At 41.6% G+C, this 21,662-nt stretch overlaps 1 protein-coding gene across 1 annotated transcript in view; it reads left to right on the forward strand.

Moving 5' to 3' along the window:
- Positions 1-2,384: 2,384 nt before the first annotated feature.
- fam20cb (FAM20C golgi associated secretory pathway kinase b) overlaps positions 2,385-21,662 on the forward strand; it is a 51,880-nt gene continuing 32,602 nt past the window's right edge. The window contains exons 1-3 of the mRNA XM_067576124.1: positions 2,385-4,371; positions 4,619-4,794; positions 8,417-8,495. Of these exons, the coding sequence (XP_067432225.1) occupies positions 3,863-4,371; positions 4,619-4,794; positions 8,417-8,495 (764 nt within the window). The 5' untranslated portion in view covers positions 2,385-3,862. The remainder of the gene's footprint in view (positions 4,372-4,618; positions 4,795-8,416; positions 8,496-21,662) is intronic.

Below are 21,662 nucleotides of genomic sequence, written 5' to 3' on the forward strand. Positions count from 1 at the left end.
CGCCTTCCAACTGTTCTAGCTTTTTTCCCTCTTATAATACTAAACAACTGTCAGCATTTCATTTTCATGCAGTTCAGGGTGACTTTCACATTTCATTTTAATATTACTGCCGTGGTTACAACTACTGCAGAAATCCTTCAATAATTGTGACCATCTATTTTTAACAGCTGAACCTCACATGATAATAAATCAGATGAGCTGTGTGTTGTTATTATAATGCAGTGACATAGGAAAAAAATATTTCCCTCCAACTTCTTATGGCGCATGGGTATCATATTCCCAAATAAACACTGACCTAGGTTTTTCTTCTTGTAATCATTCCTCCTTTTCATACTGGCCATTAAGAGATCCCTTCATAGTGCACATCACTACATATTACGTGAGCAAAAACCTTTTTTCAGTGTTCATTTGGGCACCTGACTATTGTTTTGAAGACAGAGTTGAAAAATTGTGAACTTGTCCTTTAATGTGATACACTCCTGCTCTAAACAGGAAGTGCAGGTGAGACATAATCCAACAAAGGGACTTTTTCAAAAGTGTCTTTACAATTTCAACAATGCAATGTGCTGCCACAACTTCCTGGTTCACTCAAATACATAAACCCAAGCCACAGCGATGCAACCAAACCTGTTAGTGCGTTTCTTGTAGAAAATTCTAGTAAAAATAATAGCAACAAGAAAAATAATAATGGTATTTTGATATAGAAATATAAGGAATAACTGTTGGCATTTGTTGTTATAGTAAATAGAGGTATGTTATGAAATGTAATATCAGTTAACAAAGTGAAAATGCATTTTTCATTTCGACTTGAATCCCCTCAAGCCCAAATCTATTTGGCACACTTTGTACAGTAGCAAACGCACACCTCACCCTTTACTGTGATAGTGCAGATAGGAACACGGATAGTGCTATCTTGCTATCCTCTGAGCCATCTCTCTGAGAGACACTGTGAAGTGTAGAGGACATAAATCTTGTGTATATACAACCTGTGCTGTAGTCAGCTATCTGTTAGGATGCCCTCCTCCTCCTCCTCCTGCTCCTGATCTTGTCTGTGCAAGGTCTAGGTGCTTTTAATACTGTTGTCACATGGGATATTGGAGGATGGTGTTTCTCAATCAGTCTGTTAAGTCACAGATTGTGATCAGAAGGAGCTCTTTCAAAAAAAAAGGGCTTAGTCATTGAAAATGTGAACATTGCACAAAGGGTGATATTTGACACTGGAAATCCCAGGATTGGATGCATTTTCCGCTGTTTTCTCACATGGTGCTTTGTCATTATGGCTTGCACCCTTCCCAATTATAGAGCGAGATTATTAATTTGGTAGAGTTGCAAATTGTCATCTCACAACAGCCCGCTTCTACAGTATTAACAGATCTGAAGCTTTTAAACGTGTTGCTGTAACGTCGAGTGAGTGAGAATCAAACAGTCCTCTTGATTCCTCCTGAAAGGCTCAGCAACAATTGCACAAGACAGGCCTTGTGAGGAACCATTGACCCATCGACTGCTGTGATCCATGTCTGACTGACATCAATACACATTCATCTCTGCTTGTTTCACCTCAGGCTAGTAGGCCACAGGCTACAGTGGCTGGCGTGAGATCTGGACGTGCAACAAGCATCACTTTGTCTTCCACACTCTGCACTATCACTGACATCAAACACCAGAGGAGGCCAATCTGATAGACCTTTTGCTTTGTTAGGAATTAGTCACTGTTAAAGCGCCCTAAAACGTCAATGGTGAGTGTACCTCACGGATGTAAACCCTCCATTACAGTGTAATTTAGGGGAAATGGGGAGTACTTCCTTTATTGCAAATACAACAATCTTTCCTCTGTCTAACACAATAGACAATGCTGTGCAGACGGTTTGCTGGATCCATTGTTAGTCGCTTGACACTTGACGCTACTTTCTGGAATAAAGCAATCACTGCCGCTCACTGTAACACACACACACACACACACACACACACACACAATTTAGAGCTTCAGATTAGCAGTGATCTCCCTGCTGCTGTTTTAATTTTACCTCTATATCAGCTTCATTAACATTCACAACTAATGTTTTGTTCCACTGGGTAAATCCCCCCATAGAGCCTATCTTAAGCCATCTCCACTTTTCTTTCTTATGAATCTATTCCTTCAGCCAACATGTTCGTACAACAATCTCACTCCGTCTCTCTCTTTGGGCTCTTTTAATTATAAACTAATCTAGGGAGGTAATCACAGACAGCATGATCACTTACTCATGCATATATGCCATACTATGAAATGCAGGCAGTTTATTGCCCTGCCTCTCCTGCCTATTTACAGCCGCGAAGGAAGCATGGATGCAGCCATGATGCTGCGCCAATTAGCCGTAAAAAAGAAACATTAGTGCACTTACTGGATATTGGACATTGTATTTGGCTTTCATGGTAATTTATGTGGTATACGTGCTTCATGTGGTATATAGGTGAAGGGTCAAAGAAGGAGGAAAGTGTGGAGTCAGTTTATTCCTCTATACTGCATAATTTTCTCTTTTCCTGGCCTCTAAGAAAGTGCAGTGCTGAAAGGTGCTTTGTCGTTTTCATTTCATGCGGCCTTTAAACATTATTGAAGATGTGATTGCTGCTGAGTGGCAGCAGTGCAGGATGGAACTGGATCCTCAGACTGATGAGCGGTCTAATAGGCCTGTCTAATGTATCATCGATGGATTGACTGCCGTCTCGGAGGAGACATTTCAGAGGGATTCCAGCAGATGAATTTCAGACAAAAAAAAAAAAAGAAAGAAAGAAAAAAAAAGAAAAACTGCTGCGTGTGAGTCAGACTGAATATTGGCCAGTGGAAAGACGCCCTCTTCTTGCACAGTCGGGATGTGCAGGGAGGATTTATTCCAAGAGGAATACAGACAAGCAGTTATACGCTTCACATGGTCGGTCGGTCTCTCTCTCTCTCTCTCTCTCTCTCTCTCTCTCTCTCTCACTCTCTCTCTCTCTCCTCAGCCAATCTGCGCACAGTGACGCTGCGCAAAGGCTGGATCTAGCCTTGGCTTCATCATCATATTTAACACACCCACCCAGATTCACACATGCTACAAGAGGTACATTCTCCTATCCCGCTGTAGTCCTAGAGGTTGCCTGGCCCTCCGGGGGGGATTTCTGTCTCCTGTTACCTGTGGCGAATTGTTCCGTTGGCTCGCCTCGGGTGATTAGTCCGGACTCGATGTGACAGAATTACGCATCTTGGATCGCTGAAGTGGATGAGTGCACGTCGACTACTTTTCGGGGACTTTCCCTTGAAAACATTTAAATGTGAAGAGCTTCACTCCCCGTACATTTTTTCTCCCGGGGCCGACGTCCCAGCTGATCCATGGCTGCTCTCCCCGTATCGGATTGAGGTTCGACGGTGAGACCGATGCGCGCCTTCGGACCTCTTGGACACGCACGTTTAACGGATCGTTTCTCCCGCGTATCACAGCTGCGTTTGGATCCTACTCACTTGTCTGCGACTCTGTAATCCTTCTAAAACATTTAGTGGTCGACAGGAGAGGGGACAGCAGCAGTGTGAAAAGGATGTGGCTTGCGCAAATCGACCGCTGGTCTGAACCGACTCGACCTGTTTTACCTGGACGCTTGCGGATGATTTTGCGCTTCTGAAATCTGGACATCCACGCAAATAAAAGCAGGACTCTGATGTTGAAAATACAAAGGCTGAACACTGAATCCTTTACTCAAGACGGCAAGTGAAGATGGGTCCTACGTGTTTAATGTATATTTCATTAGATTGGCGTCCAGTCTAATAAACATCATCAGCGATGTAGTCAGCTTGTTCATCTGCGTGCTGATCATTTGCAGTAAATACTCACATCTGCTCAAAAGGGAGACCATGAAGATGATCCTCCTGCGTAAATTCCGGGTTTTGATTCTCATGGTGTTCCTCATTGCATGCTCGATGCACATAATGATAGACTTGTTACCAAAGCTGGAGAGGCACAGCAACAGCGGCTGCTCCTGCTCTCACACGCCGAGCGAGGAGCCCCAGAGCTGGGGGAAACAGAGTTGGCCTAACAAGCACACCCTGCGGATCCTTCAGGACTTCAGCAACGAGCCCAGCTCGAATGTTTCCTCCCACTCCCTGGAAAGGGTCCCGGTCACAGGCGACAAAACACAGGCTCTCAGGAGGCTCGATCACTACGGGCAACGTGGTGACAGGAAGAGACAGTTCATCCAGGACGCCGCGGTGACCAAGAACATGCCGGCTAGGAGTTCAAGGTTGTCGGCTCTCTATGACCATCCCTTATATAAAAGATCCCCTCCACCTCTGACAGACGAGGACACGCTGTTCAACGTCAACACGGACATCAGATTTGACCCCAAAGCAGCAGATCAGGAATGGTAAACTGTTTTTGGTCATAAAGTCTGAATCATAATCAACTCAAGTGCAAGAATGAATAAACATTCATTATAATATGTCTAAACATCAAAGGGCTTATAGTTGAGTTCTGTGCAATCACATTAGTCTAATTCTGCATCTGTGCTCATGGGCTGTTGCACAACACCTGTCACTCTTTACATAAAAAAAACCTGACAATCCTCTTTCTCCTTTCTTTCCTCCCCTCCCCTCCTCCCTCTTCTCACGCAGGAATGGGGAAGGCAACATGGATGAGTTCAGCCCAACTGGGGAGCTGACGGCTGACTCCTACCCCAACTGGCTCCGCTTCCACATTGGGATTAATCGGTACGAGCTGTACTCCAGACACAACCCGGTCATCGATGCTCTCCTGAAGGACCTGGTCACCCAGAGGATCACTAGCGTTGGTGAGTCATAGTGTCAGCCATGCAGGTGGGCTTGCCTGCATGGCTGACACTAAATTAAAAAAAATCAAAATTATCCAAAATGACACTCTGAAGAAACAGAATAGAGTTTGCACTTTTAAAATCTGACACAAATCATCGTGGGATATATTTTTGCGGTGCGTTTAGGTACAAAGATAATTATGTTTGTGCTCGTATTGCTCGCTGTGTCACACAAACTGGACGTCATAGTTTGCAACCCACATTAAACAAGCTTCTAGGGAGTCCAGTGTGTTGATCAAAGACACAGATATTAGATGTGCTCTTTAGGACTGTGCCTCTGTAGTGTGCCATGCAGAGAGAGAGGTCAAAGATCAGTTTAAAGGGTCTTCTACACGAGAAACAAGTTGTTTTACAGTCAGCCAAAAAGGAATGTGTGCCTCTGACGTACAGTAACTGTGTCTACAGGTTAGGAGAGGGAGGAGGGGCTGCTTAGTGATGGTTAAAATGTGCTCCTCGCTGCCACAGGCGCTGCTGATATGAACACACACTCAAACACACACGCAAGCATGCATGAAGATGAAAGTCAGCTGCAGGCTATCGTACAACAGCGCTCAATCTGATCGGCCTGCACACCCCTGCTTTACGAGGCTTTAGGAATAATAAAACACCACAGTCTTCTCTCGTGTATTCCTCTCAAAGCGTCACAGCTGAATATATCAAGCCCGAGAGAACACCTGGTCTCGAGATGCAAATCAAACAGCTACATGGCGGTTTGATTCAAATCAAATGCTGTGGCTTTTATTTGACTGACAAGCACACGGTAAATGTAGCTTTCTGCAGAAAGCCATAAAGCCTTGGCTGCAAGTGAAAGTAGATACCTGACAGAGGCGATAATCCACACTGGGGCCGTTACATGGAATCTATTTCTGTTTTTTTTTTTTCCTATTTAGGGGGGGATTGTCTTCCTTTTTGGCTCAGACCGGCTCCCAAATTCCAAGAGTGCTTGTCGACTCAAGGTCGCCCATCTTGCACTCGCTGTAAAAAAGGATTGCAGATTTCAAGTTTATCTGCCAATGACAAAACTTTAACTGGCCTATAGCAAAGATTAAATATTTAACTGGGAGTCAGATTAACTGTTTATGAAAACAAGCATTCCTGCTTGGTCATCAGAGGAAGTATTTCTTTCCTACTTTTCCTTCTTTCTATTAAAGATGTTCTCTAATTTTCTCTGATTTTCTTCCTTTTGCTTTCTGCCTCTCAGCCTGGGTGGATAGAGGAAGCAGTTCTCAGCGTCTCTAGCCAGCTAAATACATGGTGGCTCAGTAATTATAGAGCCTTAACACAGGCCTGGGGCAGAATACCAATAGAATCCAGCAGAAGTTCGTTATTATCTTAACTTAAGGATAGGAGTGATGGGATGTATTATACTCTATAACCTCTTATGAGCCACATTCATTAATGGAAATATAGCGTGAAACAGCAGATGACAGTAAAAATCCATAACTTATTATTCTATAGCAGCCCTAAAAGAGAAAGAGGTAAACATTTTTGTAACATGAAATATGGCCTGCTTACTGTGAGGAGGTTTATTTTCACTCTTGGTAAACAGAGTCTGAGTTTGTAACAATTACAGTTAGATTTGCTTTTATTTAAAATGTCTCCTAACATCACATGAGCACACACAACTTCACGCAGCAGCAGATGAGGTCAAACGAACATTGATCTTTTCACTTGTAATTCTTTTCTCTGTAAACATTGTGCTTGTCCTCATGATTCTCATATGTAAAAATAAATGAGAGCATTGATTAAGAAGGTTGTTCTTTGGCAAAAGGCCACCAAAACACAGTTTCCAATCGATCAGACGAGAAATAACAGGCACGGTGGCTGCTGTGCTCTCTTTGTGGATTTCAGTGTGTTTTAGCCTTGTAGTCCTTCACTCCAGCGCTGAGCCCAGTCCCATGAGTGCCTTTAGAATGCATTATCATGTTCAAAAAGGGAGAAAACATCAAGGATAGATGGATGAATAGAAACACAAAGAGACAGCGCGAGAGAGAGATAGACCCTCCAGAGAATACACAGAGAGAGTAAACAGCGGAGGAACAGAGAGCGTTGGCCGAGCACTGGCTGTCCTTCACCCCCTCACTCTCCCTTCCCATCAAACAAAACACTGTGACATCAGCACTCAGTCTTTTCAGAGCGCACACATAAACACAAACACACATCTGTGCGCATACACAGGCTTTCATACACAACAGTCCTCTTCACCAACGTGGCAGAGGAAAGTCATGTTTCAGGCTTCAGGTGTACTATGACACATCTCTAAAATGTTAATCAAATCAATGACAGTGAGTATTACATTATATAAAGGGAATACAGTCCGATTTCATCATGTGTTTACGGACTTTTGGTTTGTCTCTTATCTCTGAGCTTCACGTGTTTTCTTATACTCTGCTGACACTGAACAATCACTAACTAATGTTATCCGTCTTATCAAAATGATCAGCCGCTTAATTGATAAGCTGATCCACAGTAAATAACTGATATCTGGCATTTGATAATGATAAGTAGCTCTATAGCTTAATTGTAGAATACTTAATAAGGGCTGATATCGACCTAGTCAACCCTCGCTTCTGGTTGGTTAATATGTCGAATAAGTCTGTGTTTGTTAATTGATTTAGATGAATCTATAGAGACTGGTGGACACGCTGGTCTTTGACCTTGCTTGTCATGCTTAATGTGTTTTTTGTGTTTTGCTACCATGTTTAATTTTGTTGTCTTGAAGAGGAAACTTTTTCAGTAAACAGTTTAAACAAAGAACATGGATATGGAGCTTTATTGAAGCGTGCATCAATAAACTATATGCTTGGATTCTATAGCTCAAGTTGGCATTTTCAAGAAATAGACTGAGCCACATTAACAATTGATCATTTATGTCTTTTATTAGGCAGAAACATCAAATATTCATTGCTTCCACCTTTTCCAATGTGAGAATATGCAGGTTTTCACTGTTTAATATCATTGTAAATTTATGTCTTGGACTGCTGGTTGGATGAAAAATTGAACATCTCTATGGGCTAGAAATGTTGTCACTGTTTTCTACTTTAAAAAAAAATTATAGTTGTTAGGCTCACTTGCAGTCCTAATTAGTTTATCATCTTTCGAAATTTATTACAGATTTTAGACAGATTTTCTTTTCTCAGAAAAGAGCTACATATGCAGGTAAAAAAAGCTAAGTGGTGGACAGAGCTACTAGTACAATTAACATTAGCTAAGTTGCAAACTTGAATGGGCAAAAACTGAACACTGGTGGCAAAAAATTGAAGACTGACATATTTTATTCAGTTATGGCATAGGTTCATGTTGTTGCATGGTCAGCAGCCTAGTTACCAGATTACCAAAAATGTTTGGCTAGTCTGAATTTGAAAATTTCGGCTAAGCAAACTAGCGAATATCATTAGCTAGCTAATATCTAGCCGGTGATATTAGCCACATTTTTGTATAACTTAAACTCCAATGGGTCAGTGTATGCCAGAGCAAAATAACTGTGAGCCTCCATTACTACAGCTCATTTCTTCAAAAATATGTGAAGCTGCTTTCAATGAATTGATCGTTAATAGCGGTGTTGTCTGTTTTATTCCAACAGCAATGAAGTCTGGAGGCACCCAGCTCAAGCTCATCATGACCTTCCAGAACTACGGCCAGGCTCTGTTCAAACCCATGAAGTACGTTCATTTGCTTTTCTAGCAGAAACGCATTTTATGTAAGAAAAAGTTGCCACTGGCCACATTGTTCCTCTGGTCAAACTGCCCTCTCATCTCTCCCGCTCCACTAGGCAGGGTGCACTTTGTTGGGTCCACTCTCTTTATGAAAAAGCAATCTCTTCTGTATCGTGTTAAAGCTTGAGTGCCATTTCAGCAAAAAACACCAACTCTGCAACTTTCTACCTCGACTGACTTCCTTTTCGCATCTCACCACCTACTCATTCTCCTCACAACATCAATCTCATTTCCTCATTCTCCTCTCTGGCTGTATCAAATTGCTTTCATTTCAGCACAACCTTGATATTCGATTGAAGGCCGTCATCATTCTGCTGTGTCAGAGCCAAATGTTGTGCAGGCATTTCACCTGATAGGGCTTTCAGGTGACTCATATCATCCTTTAGTGGCCATGTTGGAGGTCCTCAGCCATCAGGCAACACTGGCTGTGTCATTGTATGACTGATTCATCTGATCGATTTTCTGTGCTCTGGTAAAGTCATATCATCTAGTCAGCTAAATGTCACTTTCTTGTTATCAACACATGATGTGTGTGCTTGCTAAAAGCAGCTAACTCCTGATTATACAGCGTTGTGTTTGCATGTATTGTTGCAGATATTTTCTTATAGGTATCATTTATTGTTAATTGTTGGTCCACCACTTTAGTTCAGACTAAAATATCTCAACAACTATTGGGTGAATTGCCATGAAATCTGGTGCACACATTCATTTGATGATGCTTTGACTTTTCATCTGGTGCCATTATCACGTTAAACTTTTAATTTGTCCAATATTTTTGTTCATGACCAAATACCTGCAAAACTGAACATTCCCATCAGCCGCAGCAATATTTTGTATTAAGTGCTAATTTGTTAGCAGGCTAGCACACCAAACTAAGATGGTGAACATGGTAACTACAGCATTATACCTGCTAAACATTAGTATGTTAGGAGTGTCATCATGAGCATGTTAGCATGCTTACGGTAGCGCTTAGCTCAAAGCACCACTGTGCCTCACAGAACCGCTAGCATGGCTAGCTATTAATGAGTTGGATTTCTTCCATATTGGTCTCTGAAATAAATGAAAAGGTAGCTGAAAAAGACCAAAAGTTCAATTTGAGTTCATGTTATCTTGCTATCCAATATGATGGACAAGTTATTAGATGAGTTTATGCCATAATTTAACAATACTTTTTGGCATGTGCCCAGCCATAACTAAAAGCAGCAGCCTGTCGGGTTGTTGCTCGCCTGGGTGGCCACATGTTTTGTCTTTATTTTTCCTTAGCCAGTTTTCTATGATGATGCCAGACATTACTGGGAGCTTTGTGAATCTACCACAAAACCTCTGTTCCTTGCCTCATCTTCTTCTGAAGCTTATTCCAGTTATGATATGAGAACATCCAACCAGTGCGCAGCATATCATTAATGTCTCACAGAAAGAGGTGAGCACCTAAGCTTACCTCTGCACACCATGTAATACACCTTGGCTTAACTATTAGAGAAGATAAGTCTACCCAATGGTAAAACTGCCCCACTGGTAGATAGTGTGAAATGTTTGATTAATTCACATTTCCTTTATCCACATTGTCATATTTAGATGATAACACATTCCCAAGAGAAGTGCTCTTCGCTCCTAATCCCTCCTCGATTGGTGGATTTAAATGTCACCCATCCTTTGTTATGGTGATTGTAATTTAATTGTGGGTTAATGGTTTTCTACACAGGCTGTTGTCTGGCCCCTGCATGTCAGCATGGAGAGCGGGGTTAAGCCTGTGGATGATAGGTAGTGAGGTTTTCCGTGGGAGGAAAAGCTATTCAGAGACTGTTGTAATTACTGCTTCAATCGTACCACACTAAGTCAGGCCAGACGCAACAAGCCTGAAATCATCCTGACAGGCCGGAGAAGAGGAGAGATGAGAATGAGGTGAGAGGAGGGAACGGATGGGAGAGTGCAAGAGAGGAGGGAGGAGAGGTGAGGGGGCAAGGACTGGAGAAGATACAGGCTGAGGAAGAGAGACAGGGGAGGAGACGCGGGCGAAGAGTGTTGTCAATACACGCACAGAGTCAAAATCCACAGATTATCTCGCTGCATTGCCTCGAATTTGAACCCAGATGAATATGCGAAATGACATTTTCCGAGAAAAGCACAGGGTGATGGGGTTGGATGTAAATCTGTTGCTTGACAGTTGTAGTTTTCAGAGCCGCCGTGATGTTTGATAATCCTGAGAAACGGCGAGAGCAAAGGTTTTTTTTTTTTCCCTTTTCTCTCCCTCCTGCTTGAATGCACTTGACTTTAACAAAATAGGGCAACCCATGCTGGCATGTGTGTGCTCATTTGGACTGCAATCAAGGTCTCGACAGATTTGCGCAGTCATTCCCGCTATATACATCACTTCCCTCGCGGAGATCACACATGCACACACGCCGGCATCCACACGCGCACATCCTCTTAACGCCCAACATCATCTCCTCGTCCGCTGCTCCCAAATCTGCTGGTGTGTTTCCACATGGTGCATCAAAGAGACAGAGGCTGAGAGATCAAAGACTTCTCCGGCTGTGCTCTTCTTGCTCAGCTCCTCTCAACTCTAATGCAAATGTGTGCCAGGCAATCAGGCAGCGAAGGAAGGCAGGCAGGCAGGCATGCATGCAGTGTCTGGGTAACGATCGACCCTCCAACCATCCATATCTGTGGAAACCTGCGCTCTCTCTGCTCTGCTCTATCTGTTTATCGGACCCCCCGTCTGCCTCTCATTCTTAGTATTCCCCGTCATTCTGCCTCCATCTCTGCAACTCTGTATGCTGTTTGTTTTTCTCTCTTTTTCGCACACTCTATACTGAACAGCACAGATGTGGGAATCCATTAAAAGGCTTGCTGTATTGATCCTTTAGGTATTCTCTCTTCTTTGTTTTAATTTCTTCTCAGAGAGGCAGAGAATGACGGTCAGTGTCTCTGTTTTGTGGTGGAAAGGGTCCTCTTTAGGTGGGATGAAACAGAACTTAGCATGGTTTTGCTGTGTACAAGCTTTTACTGTATTGAGGTGACACAAAATGGCTTACAGCTGCTGTCTAGTATGATGTAACATCGATGAATCAGCTTGTTGATTTGCTGTCTGCGGTACAGTTTTCCAGACATAGAATACACCAGTCTTAACTAATGTAATCTCACTCAAGGCGTGTTGTGCAATATTTACGACTACAGGCTTGGTGAGATCAGATAGGCTTTATGGGATAGCGCCAAATATTCCAGTGACCAACCCCTGTGTTGCTTAAGCAGAGAAAACATCACAGCTGTAGTCCCTGTCACAAAACATCTGCATTGTAACCTGAATGACGCTCAGTTTGATGACTAAGCTCAATTATCATCTTCGTCATCCTCTGCATCCTGTTATGCTTGGGGCCAGAACTGAAATAACCCTGAATTGCGATATTTCCACGAAATCTGCTTTTGTTCCAATAAACAAATGCTTTGCAAATGGCAAAAATGCACATAGATGCTTGGGTAGAAGAGGAACAAAATAGTCCCAGTTTTCTGAATAGTTTGGTCCCATGTTGCTGATTCTGCAGCTTGTAGGCTCAGCTATTGTTTTTCATGTAGCTACAAATCTGCATCTAAATCAAGTGGTTGGCTGAAATAATAGTTCATCCAAAAATAAATGACTCTGAGTTATGAGGGTGTAAGTTGATTTCAGAAAAGCGGCTGACACAGTGAAGTGTGGGCTTCTTTAACAAAAATAATTACATAAAGGCTATTTATTCACATACATTTATATTAACCTTGCAAATAACACAGTACGATGAAATTGATCTTGGTACTTACACAAGCCTAATTAAAGGAATAGAAATGTGGCTTACATTTCTATTTTACACTAACGCTAAAAATTATATTATTTTTTTAGTTTCAACAGTGCTCAGTGCTCTATACACAAGATATAATAAAATAAGCATAAAAGACTGAAACATTGTCTTAAAAAGACTCAATTCTTGTATCAGGAACATTGTCCTTTGTTGCCTTAGCTTTTAGATGTTCAGTCTTAGTGTTTTTTTAAATTAAAATAATGATATTACACATTGTTCACCCTGAATCAAAGATAATTTTTCTCTCCTAAAACATGCTGAGGATGTGAGTCGTGTTTCCAACTCTTCCTGTCAGGCTGCTTATGCCTCAAATAACCTCCGCTAATCACAGGGTTAGGGCAAGCTCTATGTGACCTGACAGGTGAAACTGAGGGCAAAATAAGTCCAACAAAGACTCTCCACTGCTCCTGACACTTATTGTTCGAGTTGGATGCAGCTTCGGTGATAACTAAAGGGCATGTAGATGAACGTTTTTATCACATCTGCTCCTCTCTCATCTGGATTTTTGTACAGTTATACATAAATATGCTCACACACATTTCATATATTTTCTGCTCACATCTTCTACCTTTTTATTTTGGCTCACTGACTGACCATACTACTGCAAGTCCTGCCCAGTCTTAATTCACATTGGCTAACTTGTAGCCAAAAGGGTCACCAGTTATGACCACTCTGACCAGCAGCTATGAGAGAATGACTTCAGCTCGAGAGTGGACTAGTAGCTCATGGTGGCACTCTGTAGTGCTGTGGGGGGAAAAAAGAGTAGATTTTGAAAAGGTACAGTCCCTTTGGGAGGACCATAACAGCAACAAAACATTTTGGACCATCAAAAGCTTATCTTCAAGTACAAATAATACTAATACATATAATGTGCCTTCTGCTGTCAGAAATGTCCATGTACCTTTTAGTGCAGTATGCATGTAATACCTTAAGGACCACTAGAGACCTTTGTTTCAAGTACCAATGCGTACAGAAATAGACCTGCGCCGAAAGGTGTGTTTGAATCCCAGCTGTGAAGTTGTGTTTTGCACTATTTTGAACCTGAATGCCTGCGTAGAAAATACTGACAACAAACAGAACAGAACAAACAGTCTTTTATTTTCTGCTTTTCCCTCCATCTCTTTGTCTTTCTGTCATTATGACTTTGTGCTGATGTAAACTGGGGAGACATGATATGAATATGAAGACATGAATATTTACAGTGAAATTAGTCTCCGAGCACACAAATCCCATTAGATGAGCGCAGATGATCGACAAAGGGAGGCAGGGGAAGGACTGATGATTGATATAATGTATGGTCTTCCGTTCCTTCTTGCTTCCACTTAATTGTATCGCTTGTCAATCAGCCAGCTGTTGGTTCAGTCACACACAAATCAATCCGAGTATTCCTAGAAGAGATATCTGCTCTTTCTGCTGCCCGCCCCTCCCCTCACTGAGCGAGCGATCTATATCTGCGCTGAGTCGGGTCCGTGAGTAATTTTTGATTGACAGTTCTGGGAGACAAGAGGCGGGAGCCACATAATGTCACCTTGTTTGTGTCAGTAACATATTGACAGCAGCACAAATAACAGCCTGGAGGAAATGTGAAATATTAGTGGGAAATTGGCTGTGTATAAGAGCTGGTGTTGTATCATCAAGCTGCATCAGCTGTGGGAGGTGAAAGAATAATATTGAGGGAGTTTGTCTGAAGACATAGAGGGCATGTCTCAACAAAAAAAACCCCTATTATCCTCACTCAAAGCTGCCCAGATTTGTCCTCAAACGCAGCGCCGAGAGACAGATGAAAAACAGGACAATTCAGCGATTGTTCTTGTATGTTCCCGAATAAAGGGATGTCAAACAAAGTAACTTCTCTGTGGACTAACATTTCTCTCCCTCTAGGTTTTTGGCCGCCTTTTTGTTTTAATATATATGTGTTTTGTCCGTTTGGTTGTTTGTTTGTCGGCATGTGCGCTTGTTTACTGTGTGATATTGTATTCACAAGGTCTTCTGTGCCTGTGCTTTGACTTTGAGTCAGGAAATAAAGGGATGAACCGCCTCAGGACAAGTCATTCAGAGCACAGATGATGAGTGCAGCTCTGTTTAGAAATAGAGGAAATTCACAGCAGTGGAGTGGCAACGGCAGAGCTGAGGGGGGGGGGGGTGGGTTTGGGGGGTCCATGTTAACCCTCAAACTGCTGGCCCGCACATCTGTAAATGGTATTCCACAAACACTTGAAATCAGCAGCTGAATTGAACCTAAAGCATTTACGTAAACACTATCTCAAGACTAATTGGATTTATACAGTACATACAGTAATTAAGCCCTATACATGCTTGCGGCATACAATATACATCACATCAGTGAAATCCACAGTGAATGTATTTGCATGCATTACATGCTTTCAACTGAAGTAAAAGGTTATATCTGATATAAGCAGTTTTTGTACACCCTCAAATTATACAATCACAATAATTTCTGTATGCACAATCAGAGGCGTCGTGCATATTCAAGTTGAGAGTGCACGTGCCCCAGCTGCAGCTGTGGAAGAATGTGTGTAGAATTTGTGCTGGTTAGATGTTGTTGCAAAATGTGTTAACTGCAGTATGAGATACAGTATGAATAACCAATAGCTCACACCATAAAACAATTTGTAAGTTACCTTGAGCTTCAGAATTTCCTCCCATTTAAAGTGACTTTAGCATCAGTGGTTTTAACCCACATGTCATTAACATTAGTGTTAGCTTTGTTATCCTTTGCTGTTATTAGTAGCTAAATTATTGTTTTTGTTAAAACAAATTTGAAGTATGTAGCCAACATTCCTCTGTAGCTGTTTCTCTCTGCAGCTGTGTGTTGCGCTAAGCCCCGCCCTCTTTTTAGCAGTCCAATCAAGTGCAAAGGATTTGATTGAAATCCCTCTTGTAACTGTGCACTGCTCAGATATTCCGTTTCACTGGGAGATGCGTCACAGTACAAAAGTTATAGATGCCGTTTCATGGGGCCTTTAATGTTTTGACTGTTTCCTCTATTTTGTGATTGTTTCACCAGGGTTATTATTCTGCACAATGGAGTTCATGCTGAAGCACAATTTAAAATGTTTATAGCAATATTGTTGGAGGTCATGCTCACTTTAAAAGACATACACTTTACAGCACACACACACACTTTGCAGCACACACACACACACACACACACACACACACACACACACACACACACACACACACACACTCACACACACCAGTTATCACATGTACTGTAGATGAAATTTGCAGTAGCTGAACATACTTTTCAGTATGCAGCGGAGTGATACGTACGATCAAATGGAGCCCTCAGGCTTAGTAATCTGACCCCCTTACTGTCTTCCCTGCAGAGACTGTGACACACTGCAGGCCATTGGTGCACCAGGATCATACAGAGTGGAGCAGTGTGTGTGTGTGTGTGTGTGTGTTCTCCCCCTATATATGATAGCCTTTCTGTTCTTAGCACATAGAGAGAGAGAGAGAGAGATAAAGGGAAACTGATGAAATAAAAAAAGGTAAAAGCCACCCTGATGTCCCAGAGATTCATGAATATACTATCACTAATTTTACTAATGCTGCATACCAAGCAACTACTGTATACCTGATTTCATATCTGGTCAATTTGTTACTGAGATCTGAATATGCACTTGCACAGCACCATCTGAATGATGATAAAATTAAACATGGTCAAAGGCTGCATGAAGAGCCAATATAAGTAAAATAAGGAGTTTTTGAGCTGCAAATCATGCAAAGATATATAGACCAGGAAATATGTATGTTATTTTATGTTTTAATCTGCTAATCGTTATTCTCTTCACTTTTGGTAGAATGTAGCACAAAAGAAATGATCAATACTGGACGAGGTAGTTTCATAAGGCAGTGATGCATACTGTTTTATTCAGTGTCTGGTTCCAATAAGTCCTTGCTTTTTCTCAACCAGACGGTCAAGGCCCAAAAATGTATTGTGCACATTTTACTTCAAAATAAATGATGTTCCTAAAGACTACAAACTGAAGCCTCATTTCTGTACATGAGGAATGTGTCTCTGTCAATCCACTGTCAGGACAAAAATAACTCCCAGCTTCCTGCGTAAAGTGAATTTTATGTTCTGATGTAAAAGTGGTTGAGAACCTATTTACCAAGCAGATGTAATTAAAATAAAACCGGCAAACTGGCCCTCTCTGATAATAATCTCTTAATATGGAGCTAAGGCTGTGATGGTAATGGACAATAAGCAGACCTATGGCCCTCTGTACTATAGAAAAATATGCTAGAGTATGTGCACTCAATAACAGAAGCTTATGCAACTAATCTATGGCCTAGTGGGGATGGGGGAAAAAGCTGCACATGAGCAAGTAGCCCACTGTAATAATCTGTTAATGTACTGTTGGCATCCTGCCATCTACAGTAATCAGCCGTCATGATTTATGTAGAATTTAGATATTAGTAAGCCGGTGATGTTTTCCCCGGTAATGTATTCTAACACACTGTGCCAGTTTTAATCAGTGTTGTTGATTAGCATAATCATTAAGTTTGACATGTTTGTTAGATGCAAACATCCTTTCCTTTTCTCCTATTTTACACTGCACTTTCTGCGAAACTCAACATCCATTCTTCTTCCTCACTCTGCACAGCTGTCTCTGCAGTTGAGATCTCAGTGTGTGTGTGTGTGTCAGTGTCACAGTCTTATTGCCACCTCTGACAACTTTGGACATTTGGCGCTCCAAACTGTCACAGTATTCATACTGTAGTTGCCTAGGAGACAGAAATTGGTCATATTTCTTTGTCTTTGTGTGGTTATCTGTGTGTGTGTGTGTGTGTGTCTGTGTTTTTGCAGTCATGTGCATGCCTGTGCATATGAGCACCAATCTGCAGTGATACTGTTCCAGCAAATTCTACGCAGGCCTCGCTCAGACTTTCCAGGAGCAGAAATGTCTTGACGATATTATCAGTCAACTGCCCCCTTCAGGTAAATGTTATCATCTCTAATGTTGTGCTGAAGGAACGATAACACAGTGTTGCAGCCAGCAGAAATGATAAGCCAGCATCCAATCTGCATATCAAAGCCTAAATTCCTCTGCCATCTGTGTGCGCGTACACGTGTGTGTGTGTGTGTGTGTGTGTGTGCCTGAGCAATCGCCAGAGCAACACACACACACACACACACACACACACACACGGATGCATTTCAAATGCATGTTGTCTCTGCATTTCTCAGAGGCAACTTGTTCCTGGCCCGTCACAATCGCAGTTCATCCCTGATAAACTCAGTCATTGTGTCTGAGAAATAATAAAAAAGAAGATTAATTACTCGCCCATAAACATTTTAGAAACCTGATGCAGCTCTCTGTTTCAGTGGGAACGCATGCTTTGATACCATCTGTCATCTTGTCTCTTTTTTTTGTAGGAGCTGTCACTCAAAGGCAGGCTTTACCCTGTCTGGACACAGCACACCTCAACAGCTGATGTGACAATCGCAGCAGACATTGATTCATCTGGCCTTGGCCCAGCCTGCCTCGGTGCTATTCTTATTGAGGACCAGATGCTGAAAGCAGAGGCACAGGGGTTGCTTCATGACTGGAAATGAGCCTTTCATTTCTTCCCACAGTCAATGAATAAAGGGAGAGTAGGACAGTGTCATGTGTCCCAGAGTTAAGTGGAAACGCCAGCATCCACAAGACTAAAATTGAACTTCCTCAAAAATGAAGTTAAGCTTGGATTGTGGTTTCCTGACACCTAAAGCCATTTTACTATTTGTTTCATTTAGTCTCAGGCTGCCTGATTTCAAGCAAAGCCAGGTCTTATAAACAAAAGTGACACTGATTCACAACTTGCTCGTTTACTGGACAGAGTTTTGGAAACCTGTCGTCTTATGAGGTTAGAGATTTTGGCAGCAGGGAGAATCTAAATAAATCTGACTCCAGTCCCTTTAACTTAGCCAAGAATGATGGCCGCATCTACATTCTGTGGTGTTTTTATCCGTGAAAAGCATGTGAAGAACTATGAGCATCTGTCCTTTTGCTCGGCTTTTCAAACACAAGGAGCTGCTGGCTATCAGATGTCAACATCCGTCTTTGTGTACCCTTCAAATTTTGCATTTTTTGGGTTGCATTTTTTGCATTGTTTTCTGCAGTCGGTCCAGATGCATTTTTACTTCTTAGAAACAGTACTGCGCCTCTCTTGGAAGAACCATTTCCACCTGTCCTGCTTTGGTTGTGCTTCGGCCAAATAAGCTTGTAAACGCTCCCAGAGTTTGAAGAAACGGCTCCAGATTTGGGGTGAAAGTGCTGTTAGTGTCATTAATTATAAAGGGGTAAAGTGCTTTGATTTAGCAGTTAGAGAGATGCTCTGAATGGGGCAAATATACTTAAAACTTTTTTGATCTGAGAGCTGCATGGCCTGAAGAAGCAATTGTGGTTCATATAAAACACACAGTATCTGTTATCTTGCCTCAGGGCGAGACAACTCTAGAAGTATCCAGTGTTTTATAGTGTGGTAGCAACCCAAATCACATCAAAATGTGTAATAGCTACAGTGGTCCACAGTGCAAAACGTATTAGTTTCATAATAACAGCTCTTAAATTATGAGATGCCTATGGGTTTTTTTGCCTGTTCTTTTCTATTGGCCTCTATTGGATGCTGCTATCGCTGAAAACACATAGCTAGCATGTTGTTTGCTTGCACGTCATTTCTCGCTAGAAATGTGCATTATATTTAACGCATTTTAATGCAGAAACTATATTATAATATAGCATTTTCCACTGAGAATAAAAGGAATGGCAGCCATTTTGTTTGTTTTTGCAGACAAAAACTTCATGTGACATGGATGCAGGTGAATAGAAAAGAACAGGCTAAAAAAACATCTCACAATTATAGAGCAGTTATTGTGAAACTAATACGTTTTGTGCTGTGGGCCAACGTAGCTATTATACACTTTGATGTGAGACTGGGTTGGTGATGGAGCATCAGTCTGGTCTGCAGAGCCCAAGGTTTCTCCTGTGATCTTCCTTCTTGCTTTCTGTCTTCACCTTCACTAGCCATTAAAGTTGCTCCTCTCCTCATGCTATCCTGCCAGCAGAAACTGATCCCTTTTATAAGCCATAGTTAGTGTCAGGGAAAACACCTTAGGGGGATCATTAGACAGTAATGAAGCAGGAGGTAAAATACCATGTTCACCCGTCGCTCTCCAACATTCCTGATTGTCAGGTTTAATTATAGCACCGCAAGGTCTTTGGGCGTCAGGTTTTTTTTTTTAAACTGCATTTATCTAATTTCTTCAACGCACTCTCCACCTCTTCCCTTCAGCAGATGGACACTTGGTCTAATTAGGCTTTCTTTTCCCCCTGAAGAGTCACCCTCTGAGGGAGGCGGTCAAAAACGTGGCATTATGAGGCCATGTTGTGATACGTAATTAGCAAACAGCAGAACAGAGACTAAGGTTATGGTGGGAAAGAGGTTGTATGAACCACAGCTGTCAGCGCTCTGGCTATAGTGTAGATGCGGATTAAACAAAATCTGTTCCACGCTGCTGCGTCCTGTATGAGCTTGATTAACACATCGCGTCTATATCACTTTAAGAACGGGTGCGATGTTTGCGTGCTTCTCCCTTTAGTGCCGGATGTGACGTGAGCGCGTTTTAGATGATATCATAGTTATCAAGACATGTGACCGATGAAATGCATCGTGATTTGCTGAAATACACGTGGGAAAGGCGAAATGCATTATGGGATGATTTTTTTTTGGTTTGTTTGTTTTTTCAGCACTCATAGCCCATCTTAGCCTCAGGTTTTAGGAGGGCGCCTTAGGTCATAATGGATTAAGGTAGAAGGCTCTGCTCTTACAATTCAATATCTGCACGTCCCTGTAAGCTTCACTCCTGACGGCCTCTTTAGAGAAAAAAAAAGGAGGTTGGATAGTCAAAACAAGTGATGCAAGCAACCTCAGATGAGTGGAGATTAAAAAGCCACACATAACACCCAAGTCTCAACATGTATTGTTGTCTTGCACCTCACATGAAACAAGATGGAAACAGTGGTACTGTACTGTCAGCTTTCTTTTCCGATCAGTCAGTGTCTGCTTTCTTCTCAAACAGAGCATAATTAAAAGTGATGACAGCATGTCATTTGTTTCACTGTGGAAGTGCTGCTCAGATTCCAAAAAACACACTCAGTCTGAGTTTTTTTTTTTTTTTTATTGTCACACTTTAACTGTATATAACAATTCAGATGCATTACATTACAGGTTCATTCATTACAGTTGTAGGTGCTATTATAATACAGTAACCATTATGTAATTTGACAAAATGACAACAAGTGCAGTAATATGTGTTTATATTCTCATTAGTCACAAAATAAATAATCACTATGAAATGTATATAAGATTATTGCCAAAATACATTTTATTTGTGTAGACTATCATACTGTTAACACACTACTAATAGACTTTTTTGGCCCTGGGGGGCAGTGCAACAAGCTGCAAACGCAGCATTGCCATACTATCATTTTAAAGTATGTATGGCTTACCAGTTAGAAAATAGTTGCTTATTTACACATCCAGATACAGAGCAACATTAGCATTCATTTAGAGTCATGTTTCTGTCCACCTGACAAATATTAAGTCCAGTTTTCATCCACCTTTTTGCTCTGTTTTGACCTCCACCAACTCTTGAGGGAAATATTTGGCTCTTTAACTGCTAGCTAGTTTACCAGCAAGTCACTTACTTTGTCTGTCTTTGGTTTGGTGCTGGGCAGGCTAGTGTACAATGGGTTTATCTGAACTTTTTCACTGGAAAGAACTGTTTCATGCATCTAGAAACAGTTCCATTTGAGTGAGCTGAAACAGTACAGTTATGGGCTCAAAAACCAAAACAATGAGCTGAAAGATGCTAAAATGCTCTATAGAACTGAAGGGAACTGAAGGGTGAGGTGATAATTTTCTGTGGTGTTATCAACATGAACATCACCTTTCATGTTACACATACTTTGATACATTGTAATACAAAAATAAAAACTGAATAGTGCAGCTTTAATAATAATAATTTCCTCATCAATTATAATAAAGTATTGGCACATTGTTAAAGCAATAACAATGTCAGTTGCAGCCAAAAGAAGTACAAAAATGACAGTGGGATTATTTGAATGTTGGGAGTGTTTTGGCCCTATACCATCTCTCCAGTCCTACAAATTATTAATGTCAGTGGGGTGTGGATAAAGAAAGGATAAAGAAAAGACCATATGGTCGGGCTCACCAAAGGATTATGATTTGTTGTTGTTCGCAA

Source organism: Thunnus thynnus, chromosome 20, assembly GCF_963924715.1.
Source record: "Thunnus thynnus chromosome 20, fThuThy2.1, whole genome shotgun sequence".
Lineage (NCBI taxonomy): Eukaryota > Metazoa > Chordata > Actinopteri > Scombriformes > Scombridae > Thunnus > Thunnus thynnus.